The sequence below is a fragment of the Orbicella franksi genome, chromosome 13 (assembly GCF_964199315.1).
Source record: "Orbicella franksi chromosome 13, jaOrbFran1.1, whole genome shotgun sequence".
Classification (NCBI taxonomy): Eukaryota; Metazoa; Cnidaria; class Anthozoa; order Scleractinia; family Merulinidae; genus Orbicella; species Orbicella franksi.
The window spans coordinates 9,734,267-9,759,136 of NC_138157.1; the positions used below are offsets into that span (position 1 = coordinate 9,734,267).

General features: G+C 39.0%; 3 protein-coding genes across 3 annotated transcripts; 1 reads left to right on the forward strand and 2 right to left on the reverse strand.

Moving 5' to 3' along the window:
- Nucleotides 1-949: 949 nt before the first annotated feature.
- On the reverse strand, nt 950-6,732 carry LOC145464835 (dermatan-sulfate epimerase-like protein). Its single transcript, XM_081448637.1, has one exon. The coding sequence runs from the start codon at nt 5,872-5,874 to the stop codon at nt 2,464-2,466; it is 3,411 nt and encodes a 1,136-aa protein (XP_081304763.1). The 5' UTR covers nt 5,875-6,732; the 3' UTR covers nt 950-2,463.
- A 247-nt stretch (nt 6,733-6,979) lies between these two features.
- On the forward strand, nt 6,980-20,842 carry LOC145464851 (protein disulfide-isomerase TMX3-like). The gene is made up of 17 exons (XM_081448651.1): nt 6,980-7,788; nt 7,871-7,919; nt 9,349-9,388; nt 9,964-10,081; nt 11,070-11,115; nt 11,207-11,287; nt 11,882-11,999; nt 12,257-12,334; nt 12,692-12,755; nt 13,946-14,053; nt 14,337-14,397; nt 15,097-15,150; nt 15,446-15,502; nt 16,409-16,550; nt 16,959-16,997; nt 17,114-17,143; nt 17,738-20,842. The coding sequence occupies exons 1-17, from the start codon at nt 7,722-7,724 to the stop codon at nt 17,969-17,971; spliced, it is 1,386 nt and encodes a 461-aa protein (XP_081304777.1). The 5' UTR covers nt 6,980-7,721; the 3' UTR covers nt 17,972-20,842.
- A 90-nt stretch (nt 20,843-20,932) lies between these two features.
- On the reverse strand, nt 20,933-24,815 carry LOC145464861 (large ribosomal subunit protein eL13-like). Its single transcript, XM_081448664.1, has 4 exons — nt 24,779-24,815; nt 22,926-23,195; nt 21,972-22,145; nt 20,933-21,181 (listed from the first exon to the last, which is right to left on the reverse strand). Exons 2-4 carry the CDS (start codon nt 23,169-23,171, stop codon nt 20,966-20,968), a joined length of 636 nt encoding a protein of 211 aa, XP_081304790.1. The 5' UTR covers nt 23,172-23,195; nt 24,779-24,815; the 3' UTR covers nt 20,933-20,965.
- Nucleotides 24,816-24,870: the final 55 nt, after the last annotated feature.

The window sequence follows — 24,870 nt, forward strand, 5'->3', positions numbered from 1 at the left end:
CAGCTGGCTTCGGATAACAGGCCATCCCAATATTTGCACAAACGTGCACGTGCCTCCAGCGTGACTAATCAGTCACTCGAGAGAGAGCACAGCCGACCACCAGAAATGACTGCAAGATGGGAAAAAGATCGAATAAGGACTGCTTTTGCGGTCTATTCAGAGAGTATTCTTTATAGTTAATATTTACCTGGAAACGCCTTGAGGTTAGCTATAGGGTCTGAACAAAGAGGTATCCACAATTAGCCCCACTGCTGTAGATGTCTCCAGACTTTCCGGTAACGGAGTCCCCCCTGGAAAATAATATGCTACGCTAAGCACTCTCTAATTCTTGTTAAATGTAAATCTTGTGTTTATAAATAGTCCAATAACTAAATGCTTCAGTTAAGGGACATATTTGAACATAACCGAGCGCTGGGTTTGTCTCATGGCTTGGTTCATTGTGAAATGGCTTCTGTTGTATGGCTGTTTGTACTATTTTCTCCTTACTCATATTCAGGGCTGGGCGGGTTATTTGAAAGCCGGTTAACGTTACCTAAGGGTTAAAAGTAAACGGAGGGGTTGATTTCTCTTCCATTAAAAAATGTTTTTGACGCTCAAGTCTTGTATAGTTTGAGATTATTCAAGCTCAGAACTGAAGAACAAAAAATATATACAAAAAAAACACCCCAAAAATTGACAAATCAGAAATCAAACTTCACGCTTATCCTGGGTCAGACTTGATTGGTAGTTATAAAACGAAACTAGGAAAAACTTAAACGATTGGAAATTAGTATAATGTTTGAGCTTCAAAGGGAAACAAATACAACAGACAACTGAGCTATTCAGTCCGAAAATTAGACGTTTTTTTCCAAAAAAGTGCATTGACTCAAACACTTTTCAGTTGCAGTGTTTCCCTTACAAGACGCCATCTGATAATTCCTACTATTTTTTTTGGGGGGGGGGGGGGGCGGAGAGGGGCGGGGAAATACGGTCAATCACAAGAGATACGTGGTTTTCGAATAAATCTGATGTAATAGTTTCACGTGTTTCGTTCACGTTTAATGAAATCTTAATTACTTTTCATAATCAGTTTAAATTATGTAACAGAGGCAATTGTCAAATATTGTGTCATTTCTTTGTAACATAGGCGGAAACGTTAAAACATTATTTTCCCTACTAGAATCTCGCGGACACAAAGTTCTATGCCGTATTTCGCCGTATTTTCACATAACCCTGACATCATTATTTACCCGCGGAAGTATACGGCAGTGTTATTTATAACACTGCCGTATACTTTATAACGGCTATTTATATAATATATTTATATAAAAAAAGCAAATCACCTGGAAAACTTCAAGTGGCGAGTTTGTCACGAGAAATTCCTGAAAAGATATTCCTTACTTGATCTCGTGGGGAGCCAGGCGAGCTAGTCACGAGGTTTCCTGTTTTAGTAAAATGGTAGTGTATATTAAAAGAAACTGGGAAATCTCGAGCACGTGACGTGAAAAACTAAATTGACGGTCAGTCACGCGAAGTCCTTTATTTATAGAAGTACCTCAATCCTCCGCCATCCGTAGGGAAAAGATGGCGGCTGTACATTTTACCACAATACCATGCGAACCTTACACAGCCCACAAAGTACAAGGGAAGCCATATTTTTAAAACATTTGTACCTGTGCTAACGACATAGTGTATGCTAGGTTTGGAGATGTTAGAACTTTTCTGTACGTTTTTATGGGCGTTGTTAACATTTTCGTGCGCCAAGAGTTTAATATAGGTAAATGCATCAGTCGCCATCTTTTTTTCCTGTGGAGGCATTTTATGTGTTATTACATGCATCAGTTTATCTGAATATAGTTTTTCACGAAATTTCTTTTATTGGAAGAAATTGCACAAGCCTCGAGCATCTCTGATATCTTGTTTTCACTTTTTTTCACTACGGCCCCTGATTCTCCCGTTCTTCAAGCCGGGCTGGAATTTCAAGCCTGGGCTGAATTTCAGCCCCGACTGACACTCTCTGTAATCTAGATATATAATCACCAATTAGTCCAATTTCATTTTAAGAGAACTGTTTTCGGAAGCTGGGCGAAAAATCTCAGCACCTCTAACCTGGTAAGGCTGAATTTTGCGATGTAATCACTCCCTACTTAAGGCGGACGAAAATCGACCTTATTCGGGAAAATCTGAGGATTCAGCCCGCCCAATGTTTAGGAAGTCGGAACTACTTTTGTATAAATTTGGTAAACCTACCGCAAAGGAACAAAATGATCTCTGTAGTGCTTTCTCTAGTATACAAACTAACCTATCCATTGCCTACCGTTTTTCTTTTCCGAAGCGCTTTAGCAGAAAAAAAAATTGTTCTACTTGCACTACAAATTACAGATTTTGTTTTGCTAATTTTTCTCGGGCGGTGCGTGTAAATTGGGCTTCACACATCCCTCACAGAACTTACGGCAGCATTATCTCATTATATTTTTCTACGCGTTATGATATTTCTAGTTCATCGGTGTCGTACCGAAGTTGTTTCATGACTGGAGAGCAGATGTCTTTAATCTTTTCAGCATCTTTGCTTTTCAGCTCTCGTTTCCAAGCCGAAACGGTCTTGACGCCAACAATTTCTCGAGAGGCTCCTAGAGAGAACTGCTCCGTGCGTGCAACTGTAAGAAGGCGATGCTCAGTCGCTGGTGAAAGAGGAACGCCGAGAAAGCGAAACAATCTCTGAGCAGTTTTTCGAGGCTTCAGGATCAGGTCCTCCAAATGAATAAAGCGTATGCTCTCTTTATGACGGTGCGAGTTCACGTTAAGAACAGCGTTCATGTGCGCGGCCCACAGATGGGCGAGCAGCGCTACAGTGTCCTTGCCGTTTTTGTTCTCGTGCTCAAGGAGTAACCCTTGCATTTCCTGGAATTCAGGTGCAAAATAAGACATGTTCTTCTCGTGGCAGCCTTGAGTCTTTATCGTATCAAACGCTTTATGTAAAGCATCGCGAATTGTATCATCAACGCGGATTTCTCGAAGCCAGGCGTTCACCCACCCCATGGGCTCTCTAACCACAACAACGGCAAGAACTCTCGACTCCAGGACTTTCCTGAGCCATGGAAACTTCATTGCCCAGCCAGGGTCTGCAAATCGGACCGACGGTAGAGCCTTGTGATGCTTTTTAGGTAAATTTGGGAAAACAGCTCTCGGGTCTCTCGAAAGAGCTCTGAGCCAACTTCTCAACCTCTTCGCTTCAGGAAATGGGTGAAAGCGAGAAAAAACGGAACAAGGATCCAAAAATTTACGCGCAACTCTTGCGCGTTCTACGTTAAAGAAGTCCGAAGAATTGTTGAATAAGTGTTGTAGAATTTCAGCGCCGGCCAAGGGAAGGGAAGTGTACAACACAATCGGCGGATCTTCCACCAGTTCAAAGCTAATATACTTGTTGCTTGTAATTTCGTGTTTTGTAGTGTTCATCCATGGACATCTTTCACCTGTGCAGAAGCTAAAATTGATCACTAATGTTGTGAAAAGCCAAGATATTCCAAGACACCAGACAAACAATCGACAAGTGGTTCGACCAATCAGCATGCGCCGAAGTTGCGAGTAAAAAAATGCCAAAATCCCTACAATGCTGCAAGGCAGAATCCAGGAAGCTAGAGAACTCCAGTTTGTCGGCGTATCAGTGGTCTCAGTCGGTGATAAATCGGTCACAACTTCGTCATCAGAAACGGAAATTACATCCAAACCAAAACGTACCGTTCTCTTGGCGTTAATCTGAACCTTGCAATATCCACCAAAACCCAAGAAACTGTAGCGGGCGAAAGATTCTTTATGCTTTGTTGCTATGGAAGCGACGTAGTGAACACCATTGATTCTTAATGACACCTTTAATCCAAGATCACGCGAAGTTGACACTCGTGGGGCAAGGTCCATTCTATTTCCAGGGCCCAGGAAAAGGTACGCGGTCCGAGTATAACGCCCGGTTAGCGGCGTTGTTACATTAAGGTAGTTTGTTCTCATCGATTTATAAGATGTTGAATAATGTCCCGCACGGGCTAAACTTTCCTCGCCGCTCTCCAAGTTGAACCAGTATACCTTGTGTAACAGTCCGTCTATCGAAACGCTGGCATGAGGTGCTGTCGTGGAGTTAACGTTGAGACTGAATGAGTGGTCTATATTGTGAAAGAAGGCGCTCATTATCGATGCTCGTCCCGCTAGTTTGCGTTCGATGTGATCAACAACAAGAAGGACGCTTGGAGTCAGCATAATCAAGCTACGATAGACGCTTAGCAAGCCTAACTCTTCTCGATACCACTGGTTCATTTCGCCGCTAGTAAAAACCATACCTCCTTCATTGGACGCAGAGATAACGTCCCCTTCGGCATTCCAAGCGGCCATTGTCTTGAAATTAAACCATCGTTTGCATTCTCCTATCTGCCCCTCGAAGTGGCTGGAACACTCCGAGTTGGGTGAGGGGCCAAACACTATGGCGTTATTGAGCCACGTGAATTTGGGGGCGTAGAGTGTCTCAGTAATGAAGGGCACTCCATTTGGGGCAAAAACGAAGGATCCTTGGTCAGGATGCTCGTGGCCAGGGTTGAAATTCTTCCAGCCTTTTATCCATGAACGAAAGGTTTTGCGCCTAACAACAGAGTTTATTGCTCTTCCATGAAGCACGCCGCATTTAAAGGAAAGAAATGTAGCCCGTTCATCCCGAGAGTCGTTGCTTTGGGCATCCACGCCACCCCCATAGGTAACCACTCCCCAGTCACTGAACACATGCAGTCGAGGCAGGCTCGGGTTGGGTTGAGCTCTCTCTTTGATACTAGAATTGTAGAAAAGAAACTCTGTGTGAAGCATGCAATTTCTGTGAGACGGCGCCTGAGCGAAGGGCGCCTTTAAGACTTTATGTTCCCTGATCCGTCTAGCCAACCAATTGCCCAAACCATTCCTTAACACATAGTTGTCCAGGAAAACTAGCTGGCTTTCTGGGCCGTAAAACCAGTTCCTATTAGAGTCACCAATACCCACCGTTTCTCTGAACCCTGAAAGCACCGTATAGTGCAGAAACCAAAAGTGTTCTTTCAGCCAGGGACTACGGGTAAAATCAATGCGAAAGTGACGTAACGCAAGGAAAACATACTGGATCAACGAGCGTGACGTGTACGTACCATAAGCCACTCCTTCATCGATTGAGCCGTCCACAATATAGTTAAACAGTTCTAGGTTTCTACTCAGCATTAGGTGAGCGCGTGACATCCATTTCTCCGCCTCGAGCTCCTTATGCCGAACGACAATCAAAGCGCCGGTGAAAATTGCCATGTAGTTTGTAGCCACGTGATTTTGTAAGTAAGAGGATCCCCACCAAAGCGATTTGTCGTAAGATCTTCCATACAGTTCTTTCGTCACGCTTGTTATTTTCTTCAAGAAGCGTGTTCTTTGAGTATTGTTTAACTGCCCGTACAGAAAGTCGTAAGCGGTCGCCATGCCGGTTAAAGAGTGTGCTACTGGAACATCGTCGTGTAAAGTAGCGTTTACGCGCCAGTTTGGAAGATTTTCAAGTCGCTCCATAAATGAGATCGCTAACTCTCTCGCCTTGATATCTTCAGGGTATAAAACACAATAGAATGCCACCGCGGTTAGATCGTTGCCGTAACGTTCATTCCAAGCCCTGGAGAACTTTTGCCAATCTCTGGGTGGTAGATAGCTTTCTGGATTCTGCTTCATCTCTTGGGTCGCCAAGGATATCGTTTGTGCTATTTCAGCGTGTGTAGATCGCGCTCGTTCGCGGAGAGCAAAAACCTCTTTCTCGTTGAAAAACAAGAAAGGGTGGAATTGTTCGATCCCTGATCCATTCTCTGAAGTCTCAACACTGGTGAAAAGGGTTTGAAGAATTATAATTGAAAACAACATCGCGACATGACATCACATATGAGATAAACGAATGCGTTATTCGTCCTTATTCCTGCGGTTTTATCGGCCAATAACTTATTAATAAGTGAGTTTGTTGCCGTGACTGTCAAACTCTCCGGAAACAGCGGGCATCCAGTTACAGGATTCTGAAGCAGACCAGGGGCCTGTTTCTCGAAAGTCCCGAAAACTGAGTTTTCGCACCTGGAAAGCCGGAGCAAAATCTCAAACCTTATGATTACAGAGCTGTTATTTTCGCATATTCTTAGTATAAACAGAGGTTCCATTCCGTGCAAGAAGTTTCAGGCGTGTACACCTCTATGTCTTTAAATATTGATTAACAAAAAATGGCTTTTCGGACCCGAAAACTTTCCAGGGCTTTCGAGAAACAGGTCCCTGATGCGAAAAAGACCTCTGAAACTGACCCCAGACTATTTCAAGACGAATAAAGGATTTACGATTTACGGTATCAATCCCCGACCAGTCCTTGTTATTCCTGCTGGAATTTGTTGGGATTTTCGTTTCTGGTAGTGTCGCCAGGACAGGATGATTTTTTTAAAATGTTTGTCGGGGACGCGGTAGTCATGGACGCTTTTCAGGACTGAAGGCAATTTGAGTTAAACTGGGTAAACGTAATTTATCAGCTTTCATTACCATAGCTACCCACTGGGAATTTTGAATGTGGTCTCATTAACAACTAAATAATGAGCTCGGGATTTCTATGAGGTGATTGAAATGATAGAAATCGAGAGACAATACAATGGACCCTAATTGTCATAGTAGAATTCTGACCAAATTTCTTTTAAATTAGCGATTTCCAGTTATTTCTCTACATATTACATTAGCACAGTTTAGCAAAATCTGGCGCGGATTGAATTGTTGTAATACCTATTGGTATAATTCTACTAGCGTTCAATCACGCTCTACGTTCTATCTCTTCAGTATTGGCTAAGTTACTCACTATCTATTCCGTTCAATAGATAGTGGTCACCTAGTAGCAGTGTGCAAGTCAACTTCGTTTCCAGGGTCTCTCATCTTCCCGCCCCTAGAGTTAGCGAGAGAGGAGAGTGTTTCCTCTCTCGCTTGTTCCAGGGGCCTAGAGGGCGAGACCCGGGGACGAGTTTGTGTGCAAGTTCGATTTGAAATCGCAAGTATGATTTCAGACCAAAATTGCACGGTACGAAGTCCAATTGCTCCTTCATGTATTTTGTAATCGCACTATTTATCGCCTGAATACAAGAATTTGGTCCGGTTCCAATAATTTATTGATCCGGTAGCCAGTTTTGTTAAAAATGAAGAACCGAAAACTTTTTACATCTCATTTTGTATGCAAAACAGAAAAAGGTGCAATTTGGAGTAAAAAACAGTGCGATTCGTGAGTAGATCGCACTGGCTTTCCCGCAATTTATTTGATTGGCTACTTTAAATTCCTATTGGCAGGGGAAAAGATGCGATTTTGAGCAAAAAAAAGAGCGATTTATTTAGAGAGAGCCAATCACTGATTTCGAACTGGATGTAATAAATACTAAAACAATTTTATTTGATTATTCCTGGATTATTCGCTCTCGATATTCTCTGTGGTAGACTCGGGCTGCGCGCTGCGCCCTCGTGATTCATCACGGGTATGACAGAAATCTCGAGCCAGTGATGTTGCGTTCACACTCAGTACTCGAAGTACCCAATAACAATTCGGTTTGAGTACTTTGAGTAGCAAGTGTGTTCACATTAGTTCCCAGCAGTACCATGTACCAAGTGTGAACTGTACACTGTCTGGATACCAGGCGGCGGATCAGCGACGGTCCCTGACAACCGTGGGAAGACTGAGTTCAGTTCAAAAGCCAGCTGTCAAGATGGCGACCAACAGAAGCAGTTCGGAACTTTTCCAGCGTAGATTCTGGTTTTCCATCCCTGCTTTTGGTAAGTAACACTTCTCTGATATTTAGTAGTTTTGGAATACATGCAGTGAGTGGGATGCTCAGATATACTTTACCTTTCTCAGTTCTTTTGGTGTGTGGGTGCAGCGCTTTTGTAAGGGAGCTGGATGGCAGGTGAGCGTGATGTGCAAAACTACTGAAAACTGTTGGTTTTTTTTTGGTATATAAGCCTTAGTTTTTTAGATCTTATTGAAAACCATTTTTAAATATTCTAGCTGATTTGTAAAGTGGAAGGTGAAGAAAAACGCTCTTGTTTCCCTTTGATGCGATTCAGAAAATCATTACGTTCTGGTCTTTTTGAGTTCTGATTATTCTTATTGGCAAAATTTTATCCAGTATTTTACCTATAAGCTTAGGCACAACTGTTCATGCCAAATCGTGAAAGATACGTGACTTTAATACAGTCTTCTCTGCCTTTGTAAGCCTTTTGATATTTATGTTTTTTTATTTGGTAATAATGTATAGAGTATAAAATTATCAAAAGGAAACAAGTAAGGTTTACCAGATTAATACTAGATCGATAAGGAAGGCCTTAAATATCAATGAGCCCAACCTTTGTTTTTTTACTTGAAGTTTACCCAACACTTATTTTTTTTTAATTCAAATAAAGAAGAAGAAAGAAATTTTAACATGTGGCCACTGGGAATTGAACCTGAGAAATTTGATTCAGGATGCATTAACTAACTGGCAGGGGTATTTTGCAGAATGTCGAACACTGAACGCCAAATGCACTGTTTGCTGTAGTTTCACTCATGTTTGCTTGTGGTAAGTTTTTGTTTGTTAAGGACAGCATTATATTGCATATGGCCCTGTCCAACAAATAAAAGCTAACCGCAAGCAAATATAAGTGAAACTAACTGCAAGCAAACAGTGCATTAGGCATGTGGCATTCGTTGTTCGGCATTCTGCAAATTACTCCTGCCGTTCACTAACCCCTGCCACTACACCATTGGAACACCAGCTGCAAGAGGTCAATTTTTTAAATATACATTCTGCAACCCTAAATATATTTAATACAGTGTCACCCAAACCACAAAATAAAAGCTTTAGAACCATAAGCAAACCCAAGTTAAACTAACCACAAGCAAACTGGAGATGTGCTAACCATATAATGAGCTAATTCGGTCTCATTCATTGTTACTGTCTATAAAAAGTCATAAAATTATTAACCTGGTCTAGTAAGTTTTCCGATCGATAACGGCCAATTCCCTCCATGCGATGCACCTGCAGAAATTCATGGTAGTTGTATTCATCATCTTGGAAGCGATATTTGTTTTGATTGATACAACTACCATGATTTCCTGCAGGCACATCTCATAGAACTGAACTGACCATTAGTGAATATACAAAAATAAATAGAAACTGATCAATGATGTCAGGATCGGAGCCCTATGCATATCATAGATCTGTTAGATATTTAGTGATACTGTCCCCATGTGTATGATACACTGTCCCACAAGTTCTGGTTGGGCAAAGTCACAGACCTGTATGTTTCTTCCATTTTGGAGGATTTTACAAGCTCAACTTCTTATCTTGGTTTCAGCTTTGCAGATTTAAAGAAAGATGGAAGTTGGCTAGTAGAGGTTGGGTATTTTACTGGTTTTTTGTGAGCTTGCACATTATGTTTATTTAACGGTTGAATTGATCAAATGCAAGCATGTTTTTTTTTTTGCCTGTTTGAGCATGTCTAGGAAACATTTTCTTATAAAGACCTTGGTTAAATTTGAACATTTTCAAATTTAAATGTTATTGCCCTCCTGCTGAAAACTGTATTGATGAAACCCCCTGATTGTTAATTAACCATCTCTGAGAATCATCACTGAATTATCAGAGATGCTAAGCATGATGTTTGCGGCAAACAGCAAACAGAAAAAATATTAATTAAACTTAAATGTCGTCTGTCTTCAGTTGTTTGCACAGTAGAGCAAAAATATTTTCATTTAGGTGCATATTAGGGGACATGTTTCTATTTGTGTGTGCTGTATTTAAGGATTAGAAGAAAAGAACACAAAATCAGAGGTTATTGTGCCATTTGTCATTTGCTGTAAACATCATGTACTTAACTTCTTTATCATCTTTTTAGTGATCAAACCATTTCTCTGATTTCCAGGTGACTTTAATACTGTTAATACTGTAGCTGGTTTTTTCTTTCTGTCAGTTCTATGCACCCTGGTGCGGTTACTGCAAGAAACTAGAGCCTATATGGGCAGAAGTAGGAAGAACTCTTCATGGATCCTCTATTGTAGTTGCAAAATTAGATGCTACTAGGTTCTCAGGTATGGGCAGATCTTGTGTACTTAAGGCATCTGTCGACCAAGTATCGGTCGATACTATCGGCCAAGATGTTGACCGACAGTCAGCCGACATACCAGCTGATGCTCGGCCGATATATCGACTGAGAGTCGACCGAGTGTCAGTCGACATGTTGTTTAAGTTAATAGACCATCGGTCGACACTATCCGTCGGTATGTCAGTCGACACTCGGTGGACACCTCGGCCAATATGTTGCGATCGACAGCCGCTGGTGTATTGGTCGACTGTCAGTGGTGTATTGGTACATTGTTAACCGTTGTTTTGCTGTAATAGTCTCTATCGCTTATGCTCACATGTTGATAGAACAAGGATGCAGCTCAAACTGCCATCATTTCGAATACATATCTAATGCAACTTTTTGTATCATTTTTTGCTCCTGTAAAATAACAAACCTCCATAAGCAACAAGCCCCAGAGATTGCTACTTCCGAAAGTGACAAGGGTCATATATAAAAGCAATTACTTAATATTTGAGTAGAGAAGATAGAACTCAGTAACAAGAGCCAACCAAATGAGCGTAGTGTTGGCCAAGTGTCAGTAAAGTATCAGCCAAGTGTTGCCCGAGTCACGGTGAAGTATCGGCCAAGTGTCGGCCGACATGTGTGTCGGTCAATGTTGGTTGATATGTCGGCCAACTGTCGGTCGACATATCAGCCGACAGTATCAACTGATACTCGGTTGACAGATACCTTAAGTACACATTATCCAAGAAATTTACAATCAATCACTCTATTAGTACTTGTCTGTTTGTCAGGAAATAATAAGGTAAACTTGCAAAGCCATGAGGACAGTTTCTGTTGCAAGGTCACTGGAGAGCCAGACAAAATGCTATCCAGTGATGCTTAGCTGATAGTGGCTAGCCTTCTCATTAGCTACATGTACCACGTTGCCAACCTGAACTTTATTTAATCATTCCATGGCTGAACTCTTGATTTTTGCTTTTCATTGTCAGGGATATCAAGAGAGTTTGGTGTCAGAGGATTTCCTTCAATTAAATTGTACGTGAATTAACAAATAATAAATATACTTTTTACTTAATTCCAGTCATGATCAGTTGCACATGATGACTTCTTTTTGTTATGATTACAGTATTAAAGGAAAGCGTGTAATAACATTTGAAGGGGAACGTACAGTTCAGGATATTATCCAGTTTGCAGAGAAAGCCAACAGGTACGTGTGCATCCTAACAGGTACAGTAACTTAACACTGTCTTGTCGATATTGACTATAAACTTAAGAAAAGTGTTCACAAGGGATGAGTTGGAAACACTTCAATGGTGCCACCTGAACATTATTCTATATTATTTAATTAATCTTAGCCTTTGAAGTTTTTTTGAAACTCACTCACCCTTGTGATTGCAATATTATTGATTGTAATATGTCAGGTTCCATGCCTTGTAAATGGGCAACCCTGGTGAAAACCAAAAGGATGTTTGAAGATCTTTTAAGATCCTCTGAGGATCCAAGTTAGAGATAACAATCCTTCAAAAATCTAAGAGATCTTTGCAACAATCCTCTGAGATCTTCAAAGATCTTGGCAAGTTCTTTGGCATGGGCAAAAAATTTGAAGATCCTTAAAGATCTTGCCTTGGTCAAGATCTCTGAAGATCCTTGTAAGGATTTTTACAAGTCACTAAGGATCCCAAGAACCTCAACGATCTTTGAGAATCTTGATTAAGATACTCAATTAAGATTCCACAAGGATTGAAGATCCTTGAAAGATTTCACCAATTTCTATTTTTTAATATTTCATTTTCTGTTTCAGACCAGCAGTAACTGAGCTTCAGAATGTTGCGCAAGTGGAAAGAGTTAGGAAAGAAAAAAGTGTGTGCTTTTTTCTGGTAACAAGTAATGAGAATCCACAACTATCTGCGAGGCTCAAGGTAAATATTGATTGGAAATGTAATATGTAGGTATAAATCTATTACTTTTAATACTCTGACTGTGATTATCTGCCTACGATTATTCACAAACAGTAGCACGCAATATTATTATAAGAGAGGGTTTCAGAAGTATTTAGATGTGCATCTCTGAGATTTGGAAGACCTACATTCTCAAGGGGGGCTTAGTTTTGGGTGAGTTTACTTCACGAAGAAGAGCTTGCAAAGTTTCTGATATAATTTATTAATAACTTTTTCAGGATATTTACTTGAAAGTTGCAGAAGATAGGGTCATTCAAAGCTACTTTTATCAAATTGATCAGGATACTTTACCTGAGGTGAGGTAGTATTAAGGCAAAATGTTTGTGTTGTAATGATCGGGCTATAGTTTAATCAAACACCTTACATGTAGTTATTAACCATTGCGATCCACTATTATCAGTGTTCCTTTTTATGAGTCCTTTCCCAGTTTCAGGAATACGCCTTTAGGAATAAGGTAAAGCTTTTATTGACTCATTAAAAAGACACTTCATCTATATTGTAAAAAAGAGTACAGACTGAAAAGAGGAAGTGTGAGCTAGCAAAGGGGGGAGGGGGCGGGGGTGCAGTATGGGTGTGTTACTTTTTAGGTTGACTAAAATTTTATAATCTTAGCAAGCTTACTTTGTAGCTTTGATTGTTATTCTTTCTTTCAGAATGTTCATGTAGAAACGCCAACCATTGTAGTTTCAAGAGATGATTCCATTGTTGCATTTCAAGGTATGCAGGGTTGATCTGTATTTTGCATTTTTTTATTAATGGGCTCACTTGCCTTCAGAGTAGTTGTTTGATTGCATGATAAATGTAATGTTATATTATTTGGATACAAGCTGTGATAAGTATTAACTGTACGCAATTAACTGTTAACTGTTAACTGTAACTCTATTAAAGGTCTATTAACTGTGAGTGTATATTGCACTGAAATAGCTTGAAACACACTTGTGTTGGCAAGACACTTTAATCTATTAATTTATTACTTTCACACTGTGTCAGAACCTCTACTCAGGAGTATACCCAAAAACATTTGGTGGTGTTTGCAGGCTTGAAAAAATTCCATCTGGCTGTCCGGGATAAGTAGATTTTCCTTCCACGCAAATAACTTTTTATTCCCACTTGCCCAATGGCCAGGGGATCAGACAAGTCATCTGCCAATTAAATCTTTAAAAGAGCAAACCAAAACTTGCTCAGGGCAAGCAAAATTTGAGAGCTACTTGTCCCAAGGGCAAGCTGGAATTCAAGTTTTTTGTTGCAAGCCCACAGGTTTGGATACAAAACCTGGATACAAAAGACTTGCTCATGGCAAGCAAAATTTGAGAGCTACTTGTCTCAAGGGCAAGCTGGAATTCAAGTTTTTTGGGGCAAGCCCACAGGTTTGCAGCCTGATTCTTTGAAACCCTCATCCTATCAATTTCAGCCCAAATATGTGATTTTTGAACCCAGTATATTTTCAGACCTGACCCAAGTACTGATACCATCTTTCAGGCACCCAAAATTAGTACATCTTTTAATACATGATCTCAGCTTACCAGGAATGTCTTCCATTTGAGTAATCACAAATTTTGAGAAAGGTTTCAAATACTCTAAATGTTTCTTTCCCTGATGGTGAAAGAGTTTATTTTCCTCCGAATGAGACACACTGTTCTCAATTTCAGACCAGAGCACAAAACAGACAAAATGTTCAAAATCTGTCCTCTATTAGATACAGGTGTTTGATAACTTTTAGATACAGGGCCCCTATGGAGACCAGCCTTAGAGCTTAATGGGCTCCCCTGCCTAAATAAAGTTTACTTACTCTACTTCAGACCATCCATCACTGTTTATAGCTTATTTTAGGGAGTACCCCCGTCCTCGCCAGGTAGCTTTGGACTAAACGCGGCCTTTGTTTTTTTGATGTACTATTTTGTTTGTAGTTCAAGAGGATGTTGGTGAACAGAATGTATCTGAGTGGGTAAATAGTGAAAGATTTGAAGCATTTGTTCATGTCACCAGATCCAATTTTCATGATATCACTGAAACTGGTGAGTATGTCAAACTTGGTCATAATAAAGTAGGTGTCTTCTATCTGCATCATAAGAAAGTGATAGTAATGGAATAACCTGGTGGTACTATGTGATTATGAAAGCTAAAATGTGATCTGTGACATACATGTAGATCTAGTACACAAGGATGAGAGAGCTCAATATATATTAAATAAAAGTTGTTTTCACAGGCCAATCATGGTAAATAAAATTCCCGCTTGGCCATTAAGTCTGCATGTGTTCACGACAGTAACAGTTACTTGGCAATTTCTTTGCATCTTAGGTAAAGTAATGTTACTTGTCATATTTGCTGAAGAAAAAAGCAAAAAGAAAATCAATGAAAGGTAATAATGATTATTCTTACTAAAATTTTTAATGCAAGTTTCTTGGGATGTTTTTCTACCCTTCATTCAACCACTTTTTTTAACTTCTCATAAGTTTTCCAGGAGCTCTCACCTCTGCAGAGGCTCAAAGGGTCTTTTTCAGTAGGGGAAAATCCACTGAATGAGTGTAGGTGTAGGATTACGTTACGTCACATAGTGGCTTTCTATAATGAATGTTTCGAACCTCTATGGTGGAGAGAGATCCAGGAGCCTAACAACTCATTCAACTTGATTAACTTGAGCTCCTTCATCCTAAGAGCGTTGTTGGGCATCCACTGTGGTTTGTCAAGTCAACAATTTTTATTCAGTTGTTAACCCTCTTCTCGGCCTGGCCTCAAGAGATGCCTATCTTGTCTAGGTCTCTCTCTAAGCCACAGCACCATTTCAATCCATTTCTAAGCATGCTTTGCTGGCCTCCTGTCTGGAAGTATACCCAGTACATTTCCAAGACCTTCAGTTTAAAAGCTTGTAAATCACTGACCTTCAGATCATCATTAATTTTATAATCTCTGGTTGTGTTCTTCCAACATCATGGCTGTTTTATTGAACCAATAAACTATGCAAATGCTTGACTTAATGCTTAAACAGCAGGAGTCAGATATAGTTACTAGCAATTAGTTTGACTAAAATAATTGTTGCTTTTAAATTCTTTTTTGAAAGAGTTAGCAAAGTTGTTAAAAGTGTGGCTGTAAATGAAAGGGACAGATTTCATAGGTAAGTACAAAAGTTCTGCTACTGCTGTGAAACTTTACAATTTATCTAAGTATTTGAATCACTGTATTGCATTGTAAACAGCTATTTAGTAATGTATTCTAAGTGTTTTTTTTAAATGAAAGGGAAAGATTTCACAAGTAAGTTCAAAGTTCTGCTGCTGCAGTATAACTTTGCAATTTTTCTATTTTAAAACATATGCATGGTATTGCTTTGAAAACATCTATTTAGAAATGTTAGCATTGTGTTGCTAACATGGATTTTGTAGTAAACATTTCAAAACCCTTTTCCTTTTTAGGTTCTTCCAGTTTGGGTGGATGCTGGGAGATACCATAGCAACAAATATAATGATGAGGTAATTTAAGAGCAGTGTAAAGAAGCTCAGTCACGGTTTGTGCACATTGAAAAGTTTAGCCTTGATTTTCCAAATTCGTCGTTTGTAAACTGTGTTAATCTTCTCCATCCTCAGCCATCCTTGTTCCTTTATGGTTTATCATTATGTCTTTGTTGTTTTTGTATCTTATTAAACTGTTATTTTCAGGTTTCCTACCATTTAAAGGTAATTTTGTACGTGACCAAAATAACTCAAAATACTGTGACGGAGCTCCTTTAATGTTTTGATCAAAACAGTTATGACATCAAAGTAAGAATTATCAAGACTCAACAGGAAACTTAAAATAAATAAAATCTTCTAAAATACCAAATAAATGGTTGAAAAGCTGCCTCCAATAGTTAAAAAATGATTGCATAAAGTATTGTGTTTACATGTAAAAAAGGAATCATGACGATAGAAATGTAAGCCACAGTTTGTTCACAAATTAGGCAGTAAGAGAGAGAATTTTTAAAGCACCACATTCTACACAAAATGAACTTAGACATCAGCTTGCCAGTTGATTTTGTTTAACTTTTCCTTGAAATAAATCCATCTGATTCAGAAAAATGGCTGGAATTGATACATTTGAAAAAGAATGTGAAACAACTCACCTTCATGTGGAAACTAAACAACAAGCAATCAAGGGTGTTTTGTCAAAAGCCACACTTTTGTTGGGATTGGGGGTTTCAAACCAAGAAGCAGGGTGTGGATTCTTTTGGGGCACCCCATTTTTTGTGGCGAAATTTAATGTTAATTTCTAACAAAGCAGATGTCTGTTGATCAAAATCATCACACATTCACTCATTTCACAGTGTAAGTTCAGCTTCATTGTTTAACAGAGAAACAAATGAATTAGCGATTAACAATGTCAACTCTTTGAACTTTCAGCTCACTGACAGCACCATTTCTGATGGCATACAACACTACAGATCATGTGTATTACTGGAAGCAGTATTCAGAGATTAAAGATGAGCTTACAGAGCAACAACTTGCATCTTTTCTTCAGGATGTGTTGGAGGGTCGCGCAAAGGTAGGTTCAGTGATTTGTGGCCAGGTGGTGGAAAGAAAAAAACATGAATTCAAAGAGTTATTTTTTTGTCATTTAGAGACAAAGTGTGGGACCGCGAAGAGTAATTAAATGTACATGTACATGTATTTTGTGAGCATGCAAGTGTGTGTTAAAAAAACAAATTTGTGGTGTAGTGGTGTAGCTATAGCAATGCAAGTAGTGTAAATATTGCATTGTAAAGTAGTGTAAGTATCTTAAGGTATTTAGTCATGTAATGCAATGTAAGTAGTGTATTTTGTTTGATTATCTCAATATAGGTAATGTAAATATTGCATTGTAGTGTTCTTTGTGTAGAAATAAAAAAAAGAAAGAAACATAGTTAATAATAAATTCTTCTCATCAATTGAATATTATTTTTTTAATTTTTAGGGATATGGGGGAGACTCATATTTCCAAAGGTTTTACAGGGTAAGCTGTGGTTTGGATAATTGCAAAAATATTGAAATGTTTACCTACCTCAGTGTTTTATTTTTTATTAACAATATTGATAAATATTATTATCTCTGGCTCTTTTTTTGTTGCAGGGAATATGGGAACTTCTGAGATCAATTTATGTAAGTCTATTTTTTCATTTGACAAGGTTTGTCTGTTTTGTTCACATAACTTACATTATAGACTGTGTAAACATCAAGGACATTTGTGACTTACAGAACTTAAAAGTTGTTCTCTATTAATCATACATGAATCCAGTTATTGTTCTTTTATGCAACCCCTGCCAGTTATGTTCACCATCACTAAGCAAAATAAAAGCTTGACGCTATTGTAAAAAGAAACGTGTGGACCTCACAATGGAGCTAAATACTTCCTTGTGTAAACAATTTGTGCAGTTCCAGAAAATATCCATACTCTCCCACGGAAGGGATTGGAATTTCCTGGGGATGGGCGATTCTCTAAGACCAAAACGAAATGCATGAAGCTTAATTAGAATTTCCAGAGGGGTTGGGGGGGGGGGATTTTGAAAAGAATTCCTTCTGTGGGGGAGGTATGGATATTGTCTAGAACTACATCTATACAGTTTATATAGCTTTTAGGAATGGTCTTGATCACAGGAGAGATCCAATAAGGGGCGGCCTAAGGGGAGACCAACAGGATCTGCTTTCTGATGGCTGTTGATGACCATTTTTTCTTCTTTTTTTTTCAATACACAGGATATCTGGACCACTCAGCCCATTGCTGCTTTGCTCATGTTTGGTTTTCCCCTGCTAGTATTTACATTTATCATTTATATGCTGTGTATTGCTGACCCTGGTCCTGAGGAGGAAGATCTGGATGACATGGAAGATGAAGGAGTTGGGGTTATGGATGAGGGTGAATTCGAAGAAAAAGAACTGAAAGATATTGATGAGGAAGTTGATCCAAGTACAAAACCCAAGAAAGATTGAACTTTCTATTTAAGACTCATAAAGGATATAAGTTCCGGTTCAGATATTGTGCTTCTGCTGTGCCGAACTCAACTACAATAAAAAAAAATTATATAATTATTTTAATGATATTATTGGTTGAGGTTCAGCGAAATATTGTGATTTGTCAGTGGTGAGCAAATCGACTGGGGCAAATGATCTGCGAGACACTGACATATAACAACATTTTGCGACAACTGAATTTCAATAATTAACTGAAACAATTATTTTTATCATTTGATCACCAAATTTGTTTTCATAATTATTTCAATCACTCTTGCATGTTAATAGTAATTTTAATCATGCATTCTTCCATCACCTCCATGGAGTTCCATATATCCTAGAGCTTTTAGAAAGACACTCACAGACCTCCATTTTGCTTTTCAAAATTTCAAGTGGACAATAGACCAAGTGATGGCTAAGTGACTAAAGATTTGCTTAACAATTTAGAAAGATACTCTCACTGGTGTCTAAATAATACCACAGTACAATGTCTGCACTGCAGTTGTGCAACTTGTCATAACTTTAGTTTGGAACAGCAGAAGCATAACAGCCGAACTAAAGTCTCCAAGAAACTTAAATTATTTATATTCACTGAAAAGTCTTTCACTGTGTATAATATGTCTACTGTTGTAATATAGGGAAACAGGAGACGTTGTCATGAAGGCCAGGGTCTGGGAATGAGTTCTAGATTACTTTTTTAGGTTTTGACAGCAATGACCATCATTGTTCTCTGAATTAGCATCAAGTATTGTAAACAGCTCTTTACTTGAATTTATATTTCTGATGCATGCATAGAAATTAAAGGAGCAATGACACAATAGTTGAAGTCGTTTTTTAACCTGTATATGCATAGCAGGTATTAGACAGCAGAGGGGGGAAGGAGAGCTGGGATGAAAAGAGGGGGGGCTCCCTTACATCTTTTTCATCTGTTACCCCTTTCCTGTTTATGCCTGCAAGGCATTGCTAGTCATTTTCTGATCGCTTTTACATTGAAGGAACCCTCAAAATAATAGTTCCTGAAAGTAGAATAACATTTACAGGGTTCATACCCTTTTTCAAAAACAAATTTCCAGGACTTTTCCAGGACTCAGATTGATTTTTCCAGGACTCTAAAATTTACATTAACCCTTTCACTCCCAAGATCTCAATTTTAATTCTCCTTGTTGTGTGCCATACATTTCATATTTTTTACTTGCGTTTAACAGATTTCCAGCACTTTCCAGGACCAGTAGTCCTTTTCCAGGACTTCCCAGTCCTGGAAAATGCCACAGTAAAATTCCAGGACTTTCCAGGTTTTCCAGGACCCGTATGAACCCTGCATTTAAGAAGTACAGTGGAATCCTGATTTTCTGAACCTCCAAGAGAAACAAAAATTGGTTCAAAAAATCAGATAGTTTGAGAAATTGGGGCTAAAATTACAGTTTTTGACTGTAGGGAGAGGGAACAAGGTTTGGTTTGAGTTATTGGGAGGTTAAAAAAATTGAGCATTGAGAAATCAGGATTCCTCTCTAATGATAAATCAATAGTAAACAAGGTGGCTACAAATAAGAGAGATTTAGATTTTATCATGCTTCAAAAAAGACTTAAGGTTGTCTGTCTGTCAGACAGACATGAAAAAAATTGGCCATTTTGGAGATGTCCCCCCTTTTAAAGACATTCACACCCATTGTAACTGCGCATCTTTCACTACCATGCACATAATTGATGAGGCAATGTCATGCATGTCACATCAGGCACAAGCCAAGGAAGAAATATAAGCAAGTGTAGGGCTTGGCACTGGGGGAGGGCAGGTTTACTCTCCTAAATGGTTGGTGACCTCCTCTTTTCTTTTCATAGAACACTTCCTTTACTGATTTTCTCCATTTTAGCAAAAAACAGACGTAATTTGAACAAAAGAAGTTACAAATTTTTGCCTTTTCTGCTCTCATGAGACCAAGGTTTTCTACGAGTGTGGATGGCCTAAGCTAGTAATCTTTTAAGGCCTAATCTACCTAATATTGGGTAGAGTGTATGATGTCAAATGTCTTTTCATTTGAATACATTAAACATTTTTCAAACTTAAATGTCTCTGGAACTAATGCAAAAAATTTGTAAGTGGTAAATGGCGTTAATATTTCATGGAATTTTAGCCTAGCCTACATTTGGAGGGTGACAACTTGTAACTAGATGGGTCATACTATATGTGGGCCAGTCCAAGGCAGGAGAAAAAAGAATGTCAAATATTTACACCCGCTTTCAGTGTTACGTGCATAGGCGACATCTTTCGACCATCTCTCGACATTCCATCTTTTGACATGCTATGTAAACGGCTGAAAGACCGTTTACCTGTGAAACTAGCAATTTTCCCGGTTATTAGTGGAACAAATGACAAGTATATGATAATTACTGACCTCAAATGAATGAAGATTGTGGAATTCCGATTATGGGATAATTCAAATGATTTTAGTGTAGTCGATCGGCTCTCAATAGTGACTTCCGGTGGAATTGAGCCGCTACCGCTCAGTTAATGTTTGAAAGAGGTAAACATTCAAAACAGTCGATTTATCCCTCACAGAATGTTTTCTTGATACTCCTAGCCTAGTTTGATGTCAAATAAATCCATCTTTCATGACTAAAAGTTGAATTTGACTGTAAAGAAGTCAGTTGTGCTTACATTTTGACATAGGCCAGGTTACATAGCATGTCGAAAGATGGCATGTCGAGAGATAGTCACTATGCACATAACAATGAAAGTGGGTTTAAAAGTGAAAAGGGCATTAAATCTTGTTGAAAAGGAAATATATCAGAAGAGTAACATTGCTTTTGGAATAAGATCAACTGGTTTGTTATGTCAGTTCTGTTATTTTTAAACCATGTATATGGATGATAGGTTTAGGTTGTTAGGAGGGTGCTAAACCAAATCAGGACAGTAGTTCAAAATGCCGATTAAAAACACTGATCTGCAACAAATGAATTTCAACATTTATTCACAGATTATTTTTTCTTAAGAGCATCTTGCTCAGCCTTCTCCCTGGCCCTCTTCTCTCGGATGCCAATCAACCTGGCATTAGCACGTGCAATACGCATGCTACGGAATACACTAGTATTCTTTTCCTCATCAGTGATCTTGCGAGCCTTGATGGGTAGACGTGACTGTTGGATGGGCATAACTGCACCCTGGAGTTGTACTGCATTGGCCAGCTCAGCAGGCTGAAATTTGGGAGAAATTCATTTATAGGTAAGTATGTTTGTGAACTCTTTCCTGTGTGTGACCTCTAAACAGTGGAATTCAGTGATAAAGATGAAATGTTCATTTTGATCACAAGCATGGGCCAAAGATAAAAATCTGGATCCCTGACATCAGTCGGGCATTCTAATCACTGAGCTACTAACTAATAGTTCTAGCCACTGAACTACTTGACAATTCAGTTCTTAAAGGAATTTTACTTATTGGTGGTTTTCACAGTTAAGAATATGCAAGGAATCAAAGTGAAACTTCAAACTAGGTAAAATAAAATTCCATCCTCAAAATTATAAGCCATTTACTACATGTATGGTAGAATGAGTACCTGTAATTTGCTAAAATCACACCATTATTAAACTAAAATATGACTGATTTCAGTTAGAGATTTAGATTATACTTCTTTTGACTTTCTCCAGTTGCACTTGACAGCAAAACATGCCATGACAGCGGTAGCCACGTGATAAAGCCACATGATAAAGTTTTTGGACATTCATATTTTTGCTGAGTTTGGCACCTTTCTGGAGCATTTTGCTCCAATGAAAATCAAAGGCTTAAAGCAGAGTAGGACTGCAGATAACATGCTTTGAACCAGTAACATCGACACCAACTGTGTCAACCATACTTGCATAGATTCTAATTGCTTGTAGTTCAGATCAAAAGAAGGTACTGAACTCTAGACAAAGAGGTAATCAGAAAGTATGTGAAGTGGCAATTACTGTGTCTGGAACAACATGCACTTCTTTTGACATTAATTACCTCACTGTCTCCCTGTTTGGGCTTGCTTGCCTTCCTTGGGAAGACAATCAACTTGCTCTTGTACTCTTTAAGTCTTTGAACATTAGCCTGAAGGGATTCTGCAGACCTGTTCTTTCTCCTGTGGTCAACTGAAATACCGATGGTTGGAGCAACTTTTCGTGAGATGCCTGCAGCCTAGAACGAAAAAAAAAAAAGAGAAAAAACCTCAATATGCAATTTTCTAAGTCCTAAGGTAACTAAACTCATTTGCAGAAATGATAGTTTAGGTAAGACTGATGCTCCCCTGGCATGATGGCATCATTTGGCTGCAGCTACAAGAAACTTTCACTTTTTCTTTTTCTCATGATAAATTTAATCCCACTGAATGCTGGTAGATGCAGTCATTGACAACATCATGCAAGTGTGCGGTTACTGTTATGATCTTGTCTTATTTGGCAATTCAATGCAAACAACAGTCAGGCATTGCCCAGATGGTTGGAGGCACAGCGGACTAATGGTTAGCCCACTGGTCTCCAGATCAGGCAGTTGAGGTTGGAGCCCTGGTGCGGGTCATTATGTTGTGTTCTTGGACAAGACACTTTACTCTCACAGTGCCTCTCTCCACCCAGGTGAATAAATGGGTTCCAGCAAATTTATTACTAGGGGTAAGCCAGCAATGAACTGGAACCCACCTGGGAGGAATAGAAATACACCTAGTCTCTTCTTGCTACAGAAACAGAGATAAGATCTGGCTGAATGTGCCACTGGCTTGATGTAGAATTCATGTTTTATTGAAAAAATGGAAATGCCAAGCCAAATTTGAAAAGTAATCCAGACATTTCTAAGGTTAGCAATGTCATGGTGGCGAAATGTCGATAACAGATATACATATTACAATTTCTGCTCAATGCAATGTCCTCTAAAAGTGAAGGCAATTGCTTTTGTTTGACTGATTAGCCATATGACAAAACCCACCTTCAGTTCCTCTAATGTGAAGCCTCGTCCTGCCCTTATCTTTGTGTTGTATTTAAAAGTAGGACAACGCACAATTGGTCGAAGGGCACCGGCAACTGGGCGGGGTGCAACCTGCAAAGCTCTCTTGATGCGAGTAACACGCTTACGCTTCTTACGTCCAGGCTGATCAAACCATGTCCTTACATAGTTCTGCCACTGCTTGTGGAAGTGGTTATTATGTATCATGTTGTTGTGTTTGGGAGCCATGGTGGTATGGCTGTGGCTTTAAACCTACAGGTGACAATAGCAGAGAATGAAGAATCACTATGCCATAGATAATTATATACAGATTAGGCAAAAACTTAGGGGACTTCTTATAGTATTTCACACTACTTGGAAAGTTTAGAGAAAACTCAGTCAAGAAGTTAGAGCTGCACTTGATTGCGCCTCAATCACTTATTGATTCTTTTGAGCTCTCTAATTTATCCACTTGCATCATAATTTGATGACAACTCAAGGATGCACACTAATAAGCATGAATCAATGATATTTTACATTGTTTGGTTAGAATTTATGCTACACAACACAACTTTTGACACAACATTATGGCAATGGAGGCAAGTTTTACATGCAACAGTTTCACTGCGATTCTATAAGTTAAGGCAACTTTAAATCATACACCATATAGGTTTTGATCAGGAAGTGTAAAGCACATAAGAATAATCATGACAAGAATAGTCACATTTTACTCATGACTGCGATTATTCAAAATTAGCTGGTCAGTAAGTATATTAGAACTCCATAGTTCAAGATGTTGGTGAAAGTCAAATTACCATTGCCAGCCAGCAAACAAGAGTTGTATTTAGGCATAAATAAGATTTTCAACTTTATATCCCATTCGAGTGACTGCAGAATATTGCAGAATACTCAACAATCACGGTCCACTTCATTTACTTATAAAGTAAAATGAGATGTGGAGATACAAGTTATTAACCACTCTCATTCAATGATATGTGAATAAGTAGAAGGATATAAATTCTGCAGTTCACCTATCCCAGCAATTCCAAGGCTCAGTCTCTAGCAGACTCTAGGAAGCCTGACAGTGTTGTCAAACTTATTACTTTCTAGTTCTAAAACGTACAGGTTATTGACCAAGTGTGAGGTCAAGATGGCTGGATATTGACCAAGTTCTTTTTTTGTGTGTTTATGGGCTGAGACGGACTGGAGGTCCATAAAAACGCAAAAAAAGAACGAGGCCAATATCCAGCCATCTTGATCGAACAAGCTTGGTCAATAAAGGATTTATTATACGGCTTTCGGGGAAATTTTTCTTGCAGGACAGGGCGGGTAGTCTCGAGCGGGCAAGATAGCTCCATCTTGCCCACTCGGGTAGCCAACCACAGCGCAGGATTTGATTTATCTTGCCCGCTCACGGAGCTGGCCATATAATAAAATGCGATAATACTTACTTATCACATAAAAAATTTCCATTAACATTCTGGCCGTACTTCGCTCTAAGTTTATTACACATGTACAAACCACCGAAGGAACACCAAAAACAACAATAAATTTAAAAACACCGACAAAGCTCACGAAAGTCAAAATGCTGAATGCTCCAAAACGGAGATATTAATTTTAGCTAATGGTGTAACTAAAAAGAGCATCTTTGAATATTTTCCATGTTTAACGAAGATTATTTAATGACAAAGTATCGTCTGTAAGTAAAGAGAGGTAAAAACTATACTAGTGAAGTGTTGTAATGAAATAAGTCGAGGGTTCGACGGAAAATTTATCAAAACATCAAAGTAGCGCAATATATCCCTACGGAATTAAAAGATGCCAGAGAAATCGACGGATTGTTTCACAACACTGACCTTACAACCAAAACTTCACCACAACGCAAGGAAAGAGGACGAGAAGAGAAGAACAAGGGGCATTGTGGGGTATCTTGTGGTGGTCAGCGGTA

Bases quoted from the DNA above. Each gene is read 5' to 3' on its own strand.
- LOC145464835 (XM_081448637.1), bottom strand. From the start codon at position 5,874: ATGTTGTTTTCAATTATAATTCTTCAAACCCTTTTCACCAGTGTTGAG.
- LOC145464851 (XM_081448651.1), top strand. From the start codon at position 7,722: ATGGCGACCAACAGAAGCAGTTCGGAACTTTTCCAGCGTAGATTCTGG. The intron at 12,756-13,945 runs GTATGCAGGGTT...TTTTGTTTGTAG, and splicing joins TTCCATTGTTGCATTTCAAG to TTCAAGAGGATGTTGGTGAA. The intron at 15,503-16,408 runs GTAATTTAAGAG...TTGAACTTTCAG, and splicing joins GCAACAAATATAATGATGAG to CTCACTGACAGCACCATTTC.
- LOC145464861 (XM_081448664.1), bottom strand. From the start codon at position 23,171: ATGGCTCCCAAACACAACAACATGATACATAATAACCACTTCCACAAG. The intron at 22,146-22,925 runs GTGGGTTTTGTC...TTTTCGTTCTAG, and splicing joins TCACATTAGAGGAACTGAAG to GCTGCAGGCATCTCACGAAA. The intron at 21,182-21,971 runs GTAATTAATGTC...CCCAAATTTCAG, and splicing joins CCAAACAGGGAGACAGTGAG to CCTGCTGAGCTGGCCAATGC.